The 14,087-nt window shown below is 41.8% G+C and overlaps 2 protein-coding genes across 7 annotated transcripts in view; one reads left to right on the top strand and one right to left on the bottom strand.

Moving 5' to 3' along the window:
* The window catches only part of LOC147164873 (coiled-coil domain-containing protein 148-like), a 44,031-nt gene extending 43,436 nt beyond the window's left edge, over positions 1 to 595 (bottom strand). Inside the window, exon 1 of the mRNA XM_086090888.1 lies at positions 154 to 595. The gene's annotated coding sequence lies outside the window, so the exon portion shown is untranslated. The remainder of the gene's footprint in view (positions 1 to 153) is intronic.
* The window catches only part of LOC147164872 (plakophilin-4-like), a 70,115-nt gene that overhangs the window by 20,472 nt on the left and 35,556 nt on the right, over positions 1 to 14,087 (top strand). For 5 of the 6 annotated variants that reach the window (XM_086090880.1, XM_086090881.1, XM_086090878.1 and 2 more), the window contains exon 3: positions 11,391 to 11,503. In XM_086090880.1, coding sequence (XP_085947006.1) covers positions 11,391 to 11,503 — 113 coding nt within the window. Of the gene's footprint in view, positions 1 to 8; positions 513 to 11,390; positions 11,504 to 14,087 lie in introns of all 6 variants that reach the window. The other variant, XM_086090884.1, reaches the window with a different exon arrangement.

Raw genomic sequence — 14,087 nt, 5'->3', positions numbered from 1 at the left:
CACTCTAGGAATGCAACACGGTCCGTGACACTTCATTTATCCTTGGAAGGACTGTTGACTTCTCTGCCGTTTATTAACAAAGGCCGCACATCAGAGCTTCCTGGAAGAAAGTGTGCCTTGTTTGCCCGAGCAAGGAAAGGAAGGAGGCAGTACCTGTCGATGTCACTTCCTTCCCCGGAGGATCCTTGGTAGTGGCTTGTCCGGTCAGAGCAGGAAGAGTTTTGTGGTTTTCATTGACCGCCGGCTACACTGACCTACTCCCTCTGAGGGGATTCCTCCCGTAGAGCGTAAAATGATCGTGAGTTGGAAAGACAGATGAGAGAGGGTGGGCGAGAGTGAAAAGGGAGGAAATGAGATCCGGGGCTGGTGGGTGTATTTTCTTCCCCTCTGCTTTTGCTTGAGGTTTTCCTTTGATTGTTGAGATTTTCGAGGAAGCCCACCGTCGGCACTGTAAGCATGCCGGCCCACTTGGCTGGAGTTTCGGTTAAGGGCTAAGCATGTCCGAGGGCTTGGTAAGTCTATTTTGTCATTTTCTACCTCTTCATTGGCTGCTTTCTTTCCATGGACTTCTTAATTTCCTGTTGCTCTGCTTGTGTTTTTCACTGTGGAACTCTCTCTCTCTCTCTCTCTCTCTCTCTCTCTCTCTCTCCTACTCATATAACTGCAGCAGGCAGACTTTGCCCACATGACCAAACAAGGGCAGCGTATACTGACATTTTATAGCTGCATTCTTCCTGTTGGTTCATTTGCACTCTATCCCAAACTTCAATTTGTATGGGTCGAGTAAAATGCTATTTAATTGGTTATCAGCGCGTTCATTTTCTTGGCAAATGGCTTTTTGATTCATGATTGTTGTGCGTACAATTATGTTGACATAATGCCAAAATGGAATGTATTTGAGTCATTTCTAATATGGGTCTAGAGTGGGAAAAAAAAAAGTTTGGTAATCAATCAGTGTGGCTGATAGCTTAACCTAAATTATTTTTGACCAAATTATGAAAAAAATAGTTTCTGGTGTCGAATATTTGGCCACTAGTCTTGACACTAAATGTATGCTCTATAAAAAGGTCACAAGTTTTATAAAGTTTTATAAACCAAACCCTAAGCTATTTTTCAGGCTTTTGCTCAAAAATGACATACCCAAAATAAAAAGAGGATATCTCTGCAACCACAAGGTCTATTTGAATAATTCTCGTGTCATAATAAAGGGAACCCTTGTGAGATTTGCTCAGATGGTTCGATTGTGTGTTTTGCATGAAGTAGCACAGCGGGAGAGTCGAGTAATTTCACTGTGTAGCGCAATACCGATTTCTATGTTTGGTAGTTAAATTATTGGCATTTGAGGCATGTAAAAATGGCTTATATATTCTTGTAGGCCCGGTTCTCGGGACATCATTATATTCTATCATGATTAGTGCATTGTTTCACACAATTTCTACTTCACAATTTATTCTTTAAAGTTGGGCTAAAGGGTAAAGGTCGAATTGGAAAAGGCAACGTGGAATTCCTTAAAACCAATAGCGTTAGATTTTGAGTTAATTGGTAACGTCTAACGAACCCGTCCTGGAAGGAACAATGAAAGAATACGTTCTTTCATTGTTCCTTCTAAGGACGAGTTCATGTAGTCTATAAGTCTCTCAAGTTACAAAATATACCGTTAGCCTAACATCATAAGTTGTGTTTGAAAGTTTTGAAAACCCCCCCCGCAATTTAACAAAAAAAGAATCCATTGTTGTTGTCCATGTTTTTTTTTTTATGCTAGAGCATACAGAAGGCTTTGATGCAGCTTCTGCCCTGAAGAGGTTGCTTAAAGCAATGGTATTTATTACAAAAAACGTCCAACAGGTGGCAGGAGAGTATAAGAGATCAGGCAGGGCCATGTTGCAACAAGCTCTTTTTCCCAGTGTTTTCAACAGGTTTGTAAATATTGATGGAACTTAGGTATATTCTACTGCTAATTGCTGCAAAATGGGAAACCGATACAAATATAGTTTTTTTTCTGATGAAAGAAGAGACTTTAATGTGTGGTAGGTTCCATGTTTTTATAGCAATAGAACACAATATTCTGTGGATCTCGCAAAATCAGTCAAAATCCAGTAAAAAAAAGCTGGGAGTGAAGGGGGTTGCTTCAGTGAAAATGGCTGCGAGTTAAATGGTTCATGTGACACAAAATTCTGATTCGTTTTCTCCCATGTTGCCCAATTTGGATATCTGCCGTGGAATTCCAGCAGACGAATCTAAAAATAAAGGCGTTCATGTTTTCCAGAGCTGCATATATAGATCTTTATATACAGCAGGACATAGGAAGTCTTTTTGTCATTACACAATTTCCTGCCCAAAGTGTTCCAGAGACGGGCAATAATCTCTTACCTCGGTACGCCTAAGTGAATAAGCCCTCTAATTACAATTGACTGCCCATTTTTCTCCGCTCGTCCGCTTCTTATCTGCCTCCCTGTCTCCCCGGTGCTGCCGCCGCCGTGACAAAGGCGAGGAGAAATCTAGACCCATAAGCATTGCGGCCTCGATTATGGACATTAAAATGGAAGCCCCGGGCTCCAAGCAATTACCCCGCGAGGGAGGAAGAGTGCGACACACTGGCAACGGCGGCGGGATGCAGGTGAAGGAGAGTGCTCTGGTGTGCAGTGGAAAAGACAAAAAAAAAAACGCTTTTAAATGTGGAGGCAAGAAAAAGGGAGGGAAGGACAATAAAAGGTAAGAGCGGGGGGGCTTGATGGAGAACGGCGGCGTTAGATAGGCTGTCACCTCTCAAGCGCTCTCTAAATGTATTGTGGCAGGCGGCTGTCAATGGAGAGGAAAGCTGGAAATAAGGAAAGAGGAGACAATCTGCTCCCTGAGTGACGAGATGCCAGACGAGCGGCGCGGCAGGCCTGGCACAACGGCGGCTTGTTTTGAACGTAGCCCGGGGAAAATCTCCACAACAACCAACTGACCTGTTAATTCTCATGAATATCACTGTCATCATTATAATTATAATTATCTTCCTGATCACCCCCCTGGTAGGTCGCATTACATCATGTGCACAAACAGAGTGCATTGTTCCCCCGCTGTATCACGGTTCATCTTTCACGCCTATGCTATTTCGTATTTCGTGTTTTTACAAGGACTGAAAATGTCTTTTTTCCAAAACGAAAAGGCTACAATGTTCACAAAAATGACATTCGCCCACGTGGACTGAACACAAGTATAGATTTTTGAAAAAAATAATGACATTTGTCAAATTGTGACTTATGGAGACGCCAGCAAAATGCAGAACAATTTACCAATACATACTGACAAATATACTTTATGCTTTACTTTTTGACTGACATGCCAATTTAAAGGATATTCATTTTTCGCAATACACAAGTGCACAGTGTCCACTTCCTTTAGGAATCGTCATGTTCCCCTAATAACAAATTTGACAGCGACTAAATTGCTTGCCGTCCTCATTTCAGACTGCTGCAATGTTTTGGCATTATGATGTTGCTCGTTCTCTCTTTAGGTGTTCTCCGCGTCTATTATGAATTAAGCTGCATGGGCAAATGCGACGCTTTTGGCTGCAACACAGCGAATCCACTCGCCTTTTGTGTTATTGTTCAAAACATCACATGAAACCTTTTGTAGCAGTTCGCATGCTCTGGGACAAACCGTGTTGGGCAGCCCCAGACACGTGTAAAGACTTAATGGAAATAAGCAATTTTGATAACGTTTACTTAGAAAAACCTTCAAATGAAACGCCACGGTGCTCACATTGTGCTTTTTATGTGCAATGATGTGCACAGCAGTGTGAATGCAAATGAGGCAGGGACTATAAAGGCATTTGGAAAATAGGTGAGTGGGAGTCCATTAACCCTTGCACTTATTTTTTTAATTTTTTTATTTGCCAGCAGTGAAACAGCTGCTGTGGTTGTCCCAAGAGTTGTATAAGAATTTGACCCATATTTTCAGGAAAATGGAAAAAAATGTGACACTTTAGTTCGCCCGTTCTTCAGTCATGCTTAATCCAAAATGCCAATTCAGTTCAGTAACTATAAATATTTTGCCTTTTATTTTGCTTTTTTTCCAGCCTGCCCCAACACTTATTCCAAAATGATTTTTTTTTTAAATGTATTTAAATTTTTAAGAAAAATGGTGCTGTATAATATAGCAGTTCATAAAAACATACAGCAATGACATAATAAAAAAAAAGTCAAGAAATGAAAGAACTTTCGCCACATTTGTTGCTTCGATTCAATGGACATTGTGCTGCTCCTTCTGGTGTGCGCGACTTGACCACATGGGGGCAGTATAATGCAAACATTCTGTACATGGAGACAAGTCTTTTAGCCCCCTCTGTATAGTATATAGAGCGCTGTACTCAAAACCATTTGTACAGTTAATAAAGGTTCGACCATGTCGGCACATTCAGGGCGCCAATTGTGCCATGTCGTTGATTGTCCCTCCCTGGCGTTGAGTGATGATTTAATTTTTCTTATTTTTTTTTCCACTGCGTATCTTGATGCATTTATTGACGCAAAAGCAATTCTCTCCCTCCTGCTGACTTTTCTATGTGACTTTAGCTGTGGACTTTCTCACCCCCCGTAACCACCGCATTAAATGTCTTTAGCAGTTATTCATTTTATAATGTTCAAGCTAGTTCAGCATATTATTATTTAACTAAGGAGCCTTTCTGGTCGATGGGCAGTTGGATAATATCACCGTGTGTTGTTTTTCCGGCCCGGTTTCACGGGCTGAGTTTTCTTCTCTCATACATCACACCTCGTTTTCTGCCCCTCAGTGCGGCAGAAATCCTTTAACCTCTGCTGCCAATCTCAAACGGAGTCCATCGCTAGTGCACGTCCCACAGTGTAGCGAGGCTGCGAGGCTGCGGGGCTGTACGTTCCAGCCCCCAAAAGCCGACACATTTTCTTTTGTTACTCGTTCAACTATTTACTTATTGTATGTAGCATATTTACTGTACTATGGGATAAGCCGCAAGTCACACAACTACAGTATGTGTCCTGGGCGGCGCGACCTTGTGAGTGACGTCAAGAACATCGTTTTTGTTGATTTTTAAATTTTTGAATAATCGATTGCACGTGAGGTGCAGTTATTATTCTTGTCTGCATGGGATATCCTGCCTCAAATTCTGTATGAAAATTTGTGACTTTGAGTGTCTTTAACTCTTTGACTGCCATAAACGTTATAAAACGTTTAGCATAAACCTAGGGAAGGGCGCCGAGGACGTTAAAAGACGTCCCCTATGTTTTTTTTTTTTTTTTTCAAAAACGGGTGCAGGAAAGCCTTGGGCAGCTGTGCTGAAAGAATCAGGCTGATCTGATTAGTCAAAGACTCGTTTTGGCCCCTAGAGGGCAGCGATGACTCTCTTTGCACAAGGTTGGATGGGCCGCCCACCGTGGGCGTCAGTAGAAGACGTGAGGCGGAGCTAGAGTGTTGAGGAGACAATGGCTGATCCAAGCCACAATGGCTTGACCAAGCAACCGGTTACAAGCAGCTCAGCTTGAGCATTTTTTTCAAAGACGGAAAGCATCAATCAATACTAAAAAGCGCATTGATGTCAACGATGATGATGACAACGAGCTCTACGCCAAAGTTGGAAGCTTTGGCGTTATGAACACGTAGTAAGCCTCACGGCTAAGCGCGGCTAGCGCGGCTAGCGCTGCTAAGGCCGGAAAACGCGCACAATAGCCGGCCGGGTACTTCTACACAATCGGACATTCGATCGGGCGATGGAGAGTTGGCATCGACCAATGCAGATTGATGATGATGATGAAGATGACAACGAGCTCTACGCCAAAGTTGGAAGCTTTGGCGTGACTGTTATGAACAAGTAGTAAGCCTCATCGGCAAAGCGCGGCTAGCGCGGCTAGCGCGGCTAGCGCTGCTAAGGCCGGAAAACGCGGAGCTGCACAAGCGGACATTCGATCGGACAATGAAGAGTACCCCGAGTCCAATGCATATTCATCGGAGGAGCGGGTACAGTCTGATCACGGAGAAGACACTGTTTCTGGACTACGATGCCACCATGAATGGAGTGGATAAAATGGATCTCCTACCACCCGGTATAGCAACTGAAGGACACGGGGAAGCGAGACGTAACACCACCGTAACGTAACCGTAGCATGATCCTGATATTAGACTTGACACACACTGCAGTATATACTTGCTATTCCCCGGAAAAAAACGGCCGGCAAGAAAGTGGCGCACGCAAAGAGGCAATCTTGTGCAAATGCTGTTGCGTCTCCTTGCACGCAGGAGAGTGTTACAAAAAGAAAAACTGTCGTTGAAACATCCACATATTTGTAAATAGCACCACAGTTGCACACATTTGTAAATAGTTTGCCAAATTGTTGTCAAATTGTTACACTGTTGAATGTAAATAAACGTATTTTGCTATCAAAAAACACTTTTTCATTCTTGGTGGTAGTGTTTTATAGAAGTAAAGCACTATTTAGGTGTTTGTGGCATCATTCATGGACAAAAAGAAGTGTCAAATTCACTAGAATGCATGAAATAATATCGTTTCACTAAAAGCTTGATTTCTCCGTATTTTGGTCCAACACGGGCGAAATTGGGTCAAACTAACCATTTTCTATTGTTGATTACTAAAGAACGGAATAAGGTAGAAACAAACTCTTTTTTTCTGATGAAAGATGAAAGTCCAATCTTTCATTTGGTAGTACGTGTGTTTCCATAGTCCAAACAGAACATTTTCTGTGGACCTTGAAAATCAGTCAAAATGCTTAAATCGGCTGGCACTGGCGGCATCCCTTTTCTGAAAACGTCTGGCAGTCAAAGAGTTAAAAGGCAAGGCCTGGCACGGTGAGTGATGTGGGTGTCAGCCAATGAGAATATAGAGTTGGCTGTCTTTTAACTGCATGTTGAGTTGTTGTTTACTATTACCTGTTTTTTTTTTTTCTTTGACGTTTGTTCAATAAAGTGATTGATAGTGCGCGAGTGGCTTTGTCTACACATTGCACTGTTGACTTTTTCTGTTTTTTTACGGACTTTTTACTCCTGCCTTGCCAACACCGAGTGGTGGAAAAATTATCCCTTTGAAGCTCCGACGCACACATTTTGCTCCGACCTTGCGTTTTTAATTCATTCACTGAAGCAACCCTTTATGACCACAGGGTATTGTGTTCTATTGCTATAAAAACATGGAACCTACCAAAAGAAAAATTAGGGTCTCTTCTTTTATCAGGAAAAAAAAGTACATTTAGTTTCCGTTTTGCAGCAATTAGCATTAAAGTGTAGCTAAGTTTCATCAATATTTACATCCCTGGTGAAAACAAACAAAAAGAGCTTGTTGCAATATGGTCCTGGCTGATCTCTTATACTCTGCTGCCACCTACTGACCATGTCAGAAGCTGCATCAAAGCCTTCTGTATGCTTTTTTCTTAAAAAAGTGAAGGACAAAGTATTTAAAAAAAAAACGCGTTTACACGTTTTTGGGTTTGAATGAGTTCATCAACTTATTTGAGTTATTTGAATAATCGTTGCTGGCCTATTTATAATTCAAATTTAGGCTCGCAACAGGAAGAATGAAATAAGTCGACCAAGCAACAGCTTGCAACTGTGCCATTTTGCCATTTTCATTTCTGTCATTATTCGAAAACTAGCTCTGAGGAAGAATTCTTCTTGTCATTAACTGTTCTCTCGTCCTTATCCTGTCACATTCATCTTACTTTTCCATAACTTGTGACTGGATCCAAAAGGCCCTCGAAGCTATTGTTTGAGCTCTTAACAGTATCAAGCAGTGAACGTCAATAGAATACAGAGGGAATGGAATCATTTGGATGTTGCCCAAAATGTTTTCTCCTTAAATGTATGACATTTCAAGTTTGCTGAGACCTTTTGAGTGCGCTGAATCAGCAGGAACGAGAAGGCGCTTGAGGCATTTCGCGCAGCTCTTGTATTGTCAGCGGCCGCGATGATGAAGCGCGTCCGTCGCGTGCGTGCCTTCGCTGCCGTGCCGTCATCTGTTTATTTGAGGACACAAGAGGGTACAGGATCTGATTCAGCTCTCGTACCACGGGCAAATCTGGCAAATAAAGGCATAGGAAGCGGGGGTGGGGGGGGGGGGGTACAGGACAGCTGGCTTATCGATGCAATCTTCCAGTTGAGGCTTGCTGCGCTATTGTTAAGTAAGCATCGAATTTGTTTAATGGTTCCTCTGGCTATGGTTGTAATGCAGATAGTGTTACAGTTTGTAATTTGCAACTTCTCTGTATCCGTTTTATTTGGCCAAGGTCCTTTTTTTTGCTTTATCACCCTGTGCTCAAACTCATTAAGAACACATTGAATCCATATTCGTAATAGCCAAAGGAAAGGTTTAAGCAGAAACGAATGAGCTTGATTCTGAAAAGGAAAAAAAAAACTCATCATGACAGAGAGGATGCAATTAAGTGTGGGGTTGTTTTATCCTTCGAAAGCATCACATAAACAAGAGATCATTAATTTTTTTGATGTTGCTAGATTACAGTGATTTTTATATTGTTGCTATTTTTTTTATACACTAAATTATCATCGCATTTAGTGACACAAAAACTAAATAATAGGGTGTCAACTTAACCCATTCGGACCCATGGATGATTGTTGTGGACGTATTTGCGTGTCTAAACCAATAAAACGCATCATTTGGATGATGTCAACATTTGTGCTTCATGATTGGATCCTGGCAAACCAATCACAATCGCAAGTTGATTTGCATGATTTTCATGTTAAAAATGTTACATTTAAACTTGGTAAATTTACAACACGTTACAGCCATATTATCCTGACGTCCACTATAACAAATAAAAACATGAGATAACCCCCCCCCCCCCAAAATAAAAATTCCATGTTGTTCTTATGTGGGAAAAGAGTCAGAAGAAAAAATTTGGGTCTGAAAGCGTTACATAGCCTAGAAACAGTTAGTTCATTAAATGTAAACACAGTTGAGGTCATGCAGAGATAATGCTATGCTAATTTTGCTAGCCTCTGTGCTATAAATTTGCTAAATTGTGCGCTAACTTGGCAATAGCAAACGCAGCCATACATGGGATTTTTGGGGTCGATGCTGGTACCAATATTGGTGAAGAGAGTAATATTTAGTTGAAAAACTAGTGATGTTTTTTTCATTTAGAAGTTTTGAGTACATTTTACCAGTATTAAAACTAAAGCGCTCAGGTACGAACTCATGAGCTTGGGAGACATCTTCTCTACCACCTGAGCCATACCACTCTTGCTGGTTCCCACTCTATATGGTGTGTCCAAAAACCAAAAAGACCAAAAAACTGGTCTCTTGGAGGTACAAGGATTCTGCACTACAGGACTGGCAAGGCTCACGTGGTAGAGTGGCCGTCTCCCAACCTGAAAGTTGTGAGTTCGTTCCTCAACCCTTTCGTAGGTTTAAAAAAATATATATATAATTAAACTGGTAAAATGTACTCAAAACTCTCCTTGTAAAATGTATTTTAAGAGTTTCTGAGTGAAAAAAACTTGACTAGGTTTTAGGCAGATAACATCATTTTGCAAACAAAACAAAATACTCCTCCCTATATTTATATTTAGGCCAATTAAATAAATAAATTTTATTTGAGCGTAACATAGCAACACCCCCCCCCCCCGCCCCCCCCTATAAGCCCCTGGGAAGCTATGATTGTGGAGCGATCACAGCCTGCAGCCGAGCTCCACTTATCTATTGCGGTGATGGGGATAAGAGCAGTGGAGGGCATATTGCAGCAGTTCGAGGGGCTTGAGGTTTCATTTTTTTCCCCCTTCTCATTGCGGAGGGTACCCAAAGCACACTGGAAAGTAAGTGTGAAAAAGTAAGGCATAATCATGTGACCTTCCTAAGTCTCCTCACAGCTGAAGAGCTGCTCCACGCATGGTCCGTTCGCGCTGCCGATTGGGGCTCGGACTGCAACGGACTGTTGAGAAGCGTTTTTTTTTTTTTTTTTTACATGAGAGGTCTGAGGATCCCCTCATCCGATCCTAGAGTCGTGGCGAGTGTGGCCGGGAAAAATGCTCTTAGCGGAGCGCAGGGAATCCGGCAAAGTGGTGGCGGTGCTTCGGATGACATCTCGGTTTTTTCGAATGACTGCGTATGTGTGCCACGTTCTGGCGATTTGCTGCAGAGTGCCACTATTTGACACGCAACTAGAAAATGATGGAAGTAAAAGCCTCAATGATGATTGGTAATTAGCTAAATGCCGAGTTCCACGCGGCTCCCATAGCAACAGGAGCCATCGAGGCCCCAAATGTCAGGTAGGCAAGAGGTCCTTATGGGTGTGCGATTGGATCATATCAGACATAACTATAATTGTGTATATACAACTTGGTGTGTACAAACTCTGTATGAGACAATTATGAGCATTTTTTGAAATAAAAGTTGTTAGTTGATAATCAACCCAATGCGATTGTCTGAAAGATTATCATGACAGATTAGCAACGGTTGTTGGGTGTGTCATAAATGATAAATCCGTTCAATATTTCCGATAAAGCTTTAGCATATTTTGTGGTTCGCCCAGCGTTTGTGAAGTGAAACGTAACGACAGCCAATTAAATGGCACACACGCATAACGATAATCGAGCTTCATGTTTTCGTGTTAACTCCCCTTCCGATCGAAGTTAGCAAAGGCCTGATTGTCAGATACCCCTAAAAAGATTACCCTGAAGATGATCCCCAATCTGCTTAGAAAATCGTAAAATGTTAAACCGATTTCATGTTTACGATCCCAAATCCTTGTGTGTGAGTTGGGCCAAGCTACTTTTCTTCCGTGATTACGACATGGAATAGTAACGTAGCCAATCAGGAAGCGACCTGAAGTTTACGCCGTTATTGTACACAAGTAGCAATTGGTTGCGTAAATATTTCTGTACAAGTCATCCACCACGATAAAATCAAAATGTCTTCGTCTTTGTATTTCGAAAGTGGGATACCCTCTGGTATCGTGCTGTTTTTCTTACGTTGGTCTTGGTCTTACGCCAGACATTCTGGTTTGGGGGCGGAGACTCGTGATTGTCGATAAAGATGTGGTTATGCGTGAGGAGTACTGAGTTGGCCACATGGCAATTTTGTTGTTCGTCATGTGTGGGTTCTTCCACAATTTGTGTCGAATATCAGTTTGTGTGTGTACTAGGGTTGGGATTCGACAAGGATGTTTCTTTTATGCAGTTGCGATGTAATTCTATTCTAACTTGCCTTGTCAGCATTTTGTCGCCAGATAATTACTGTGTCTTCTCTTATGGCCCCGACGTGCCATTTTCGGTGTAAAAGACTCCTCGTTTCTCAGATTTGTCAATAGGCGCGTGTAACGCTTACTCAGATAATCACGTATGACTGACCTTCACCCAATACACCCCCCCCCCCCCCCCACTCTGCCTTTGTTGCCGTGCATACGCAGGAGCTCCAGTTCGAGCGGCTAACGCGGGAGCTGGAGGTTGAGAGGCAGATTGTGGCCAATCAGCTGGAAAGATGCAGACTCGGGGCAGAATCGCCGGGTGCTGGAAGCAGCAGGTAATGAAACGATTTAGCACACACACAACAGACACACTCCCAACTAAACACATGGTGTGTTGTTGTTTTTTTTTTTTTATCCTTCACTGCTCTTCTCTCGTGTAAACCTTATGCCGTACCGATGAAGTCGCCTCACAATGGACAGCCAGCCTGAATGTTGTCCAATCTTGCTTCTTTACTCTTTGGTATGATTTTTGAGGGGAACTGAATGGAGTTGCATGTTATACCGGCACTATAAAAGTATTCCTGCTGTCAAAAATGAAATGATATCATGACCATACATTTTAGGTTTTGGTACTTGTGTGCAGTTTGGCCTAAATAAGCTAAGTGCGCTGACTTAAAGCTGCTAATTAGTCAGTCCAGTTCAAATATTTATTTTGTATTTTTATGTGGGAAGAACGAACGTCGAAGGAGTGCAGTGCGTACGTTTTTCAGCCTCAGGCCTGACCTTTAAAAAAAGAGAATTAAACATCGTACAACATTTAAATACCAAAATGTTCAACCAAACCACGCAATTGTGTCGAGCAAAAAGTCTGCTAGCGTAATGCTAATGGTATTGTTTTAGTATCGGCATGCACTAGATTTATAGCCTGGCAAGCCGCATTCATTTTCTTTAAAAAGAAAGTGGGTCTGGACAGACGTCCATGGACAGCGATTCGGTCAATCACATTCGTCTATTTGCGTGACGTCATTTTCGCTAAAGCTGTTCGAATGTCAAAGAGTGAAAGTTTTTCCCGCAACGACGACACAAGTCATTCACTACTGTCTCTCTTCGGCTAGTAGCCATGTTGGATTTTTACTCCGTCTCCGACTCCAACGAGTCGCTTTTCTGACGTCACGTCCGCTCTCCGCTCATTGGTTCATTCCACTCTATGTTAGCTCACGTTTGCCCCGCCTCAGAAATGCGACTGATAGCCGCGAGTGAGTCTGGATTTCCAGGCTACGAGAACTGCGCAATATTAATTCTTTAATGTATTGGTGCTGCAGTATTTTATTTGTAAACGGATTTTGACAGTATGTTGAATAGCGAAAATCCGCGACTAATTAACGGCAATCCAATAAAGTTGGTGATAGTCTCAATATGTCACAAGATGGCAGCAGAGCACTTTTTTTCCTATTAGACAAGGCTATGGCCTGACAGCTCCTTGGCACTATATATGAACCAAACCAATATTTATATACTGTACAATATTAGACATGACTTTGAACTGAGTGATCACAAAACATGTTTTTCAGCAAATATTAAGCTGGTTAAGAGGTTGTTTTTTTTTGTATGGTCTCTCTGTATTGCGGCTTTGCTCATTTTACATGCGGTTCTGGTTTCTGTATTTGTTTACACCACAAAGACAGTGCATAAAAGTTGACTGTTATCCTTCTTGGTGATGCCGCTCAGTCATAGCTGATGTTTGTTTAGTTCAGCTGAAGGCTGCAAGACAATACATTGGAGCTAAATAATACAACTGTGTTTGTAGTGAAAACGCTGAGCCAGTGTTGTGAGCGTGAGCACACATTGTAGCGGAGTGTTATTTGCCTACCGTGGCAGTATTGACTGAGAAGAGCTATTGGGTTTGTTGTGGAAATTTGTCCCCTCCGTCCCCTGTTTCAGAACTGTGGTACAGATTGCTACAGCATGTCCGCTGGCTGACAACACGGCTGTGGTCATGCGTCATTGGCAAATTATAAACATTTAAAGATATCGCGCCAATATGTGCCTTGCTATTAGGCATGGGCTGTTTACCGGTTTCAAGGTATACAGTAGGTTTAAAATGTCACGGGTTTCAAAACCCGCTGATATTTTATATCAACGGTTTCCGTGTCGAAAAAAAGTTGTGTCTTTGGGGGATTTTAGGGGTGCCGCTATCATTGATACAGAGAGCGGCTACTTTACTTTCAATACGATATCGCATTAACAAGAGCGCTACCTATCACCCTTTGATAAATTCAAGCGAACATTAATATATTTTCTGTGATGCTGTCTTGAAATGAATCTTTGTTTCTGTGTTGATAGTGACATGAATGCTAAAGCGTTGCTACCGAGGCAGATAACAAGCTAACTATAGCGTGGCTAAATTTCGCTTCCGCTCTGCCGTTGCTTGACAACATGGAGAAGAGCAGCAAGTACTTTGATTTTAATGAGAAAAGTTTTTTTTGTGAACAACAGTATGTGATAGCAATTATAAGCTATAATACCAACTTTAGTAATGCAGTGTTTGGCAACTGAACCAAGATGGCAATTTTTTTCCCCCTGTAGAGATTTTTACAGTTAAATAACAGTATATGTTTTGCTATTTTAATTTTAAATTCAATATTTTTTTCTTCTTCTGAGGTACTACTTAACTGTATTTGTATTCTTACTCGCATTGTCCGCATTTTGTGGGCTGTCATTAGAGAAACCTCCATTTTTTTTTAAACCACCAAAACAAACACAATACCGTATTTACGCCTAAAAAATGTGTTAAACATGAGGACAAAGTTACCACCTACAAGCCCCAGGGCATGGCAGCATTTGTAATACAATTGATAGCATTTGCATAATGGCTTTCTCATTTTGTAAGGGTAATGAGTGTCAAATGGTGTTAAAAGC

This window comes from Leptonotus elevatus, chromosome 12 (assembly GCF_054856555.1).
Source record: "Leptonotus elevatus isolate MCC_2025b chromosome 12, RoL_Lele_1.0, whole genome shotgun sequence".
Taxonomy (NCBI): Eukaryota; Metazoa; Chordata; class Actinopteri; order Syngnathiformes; family Syngnathidae; genus Leptonotus; species Leptonotus elevatus.
This window is presented reverse-complemented; position numbering and strand designations above follow the sequence as displayed.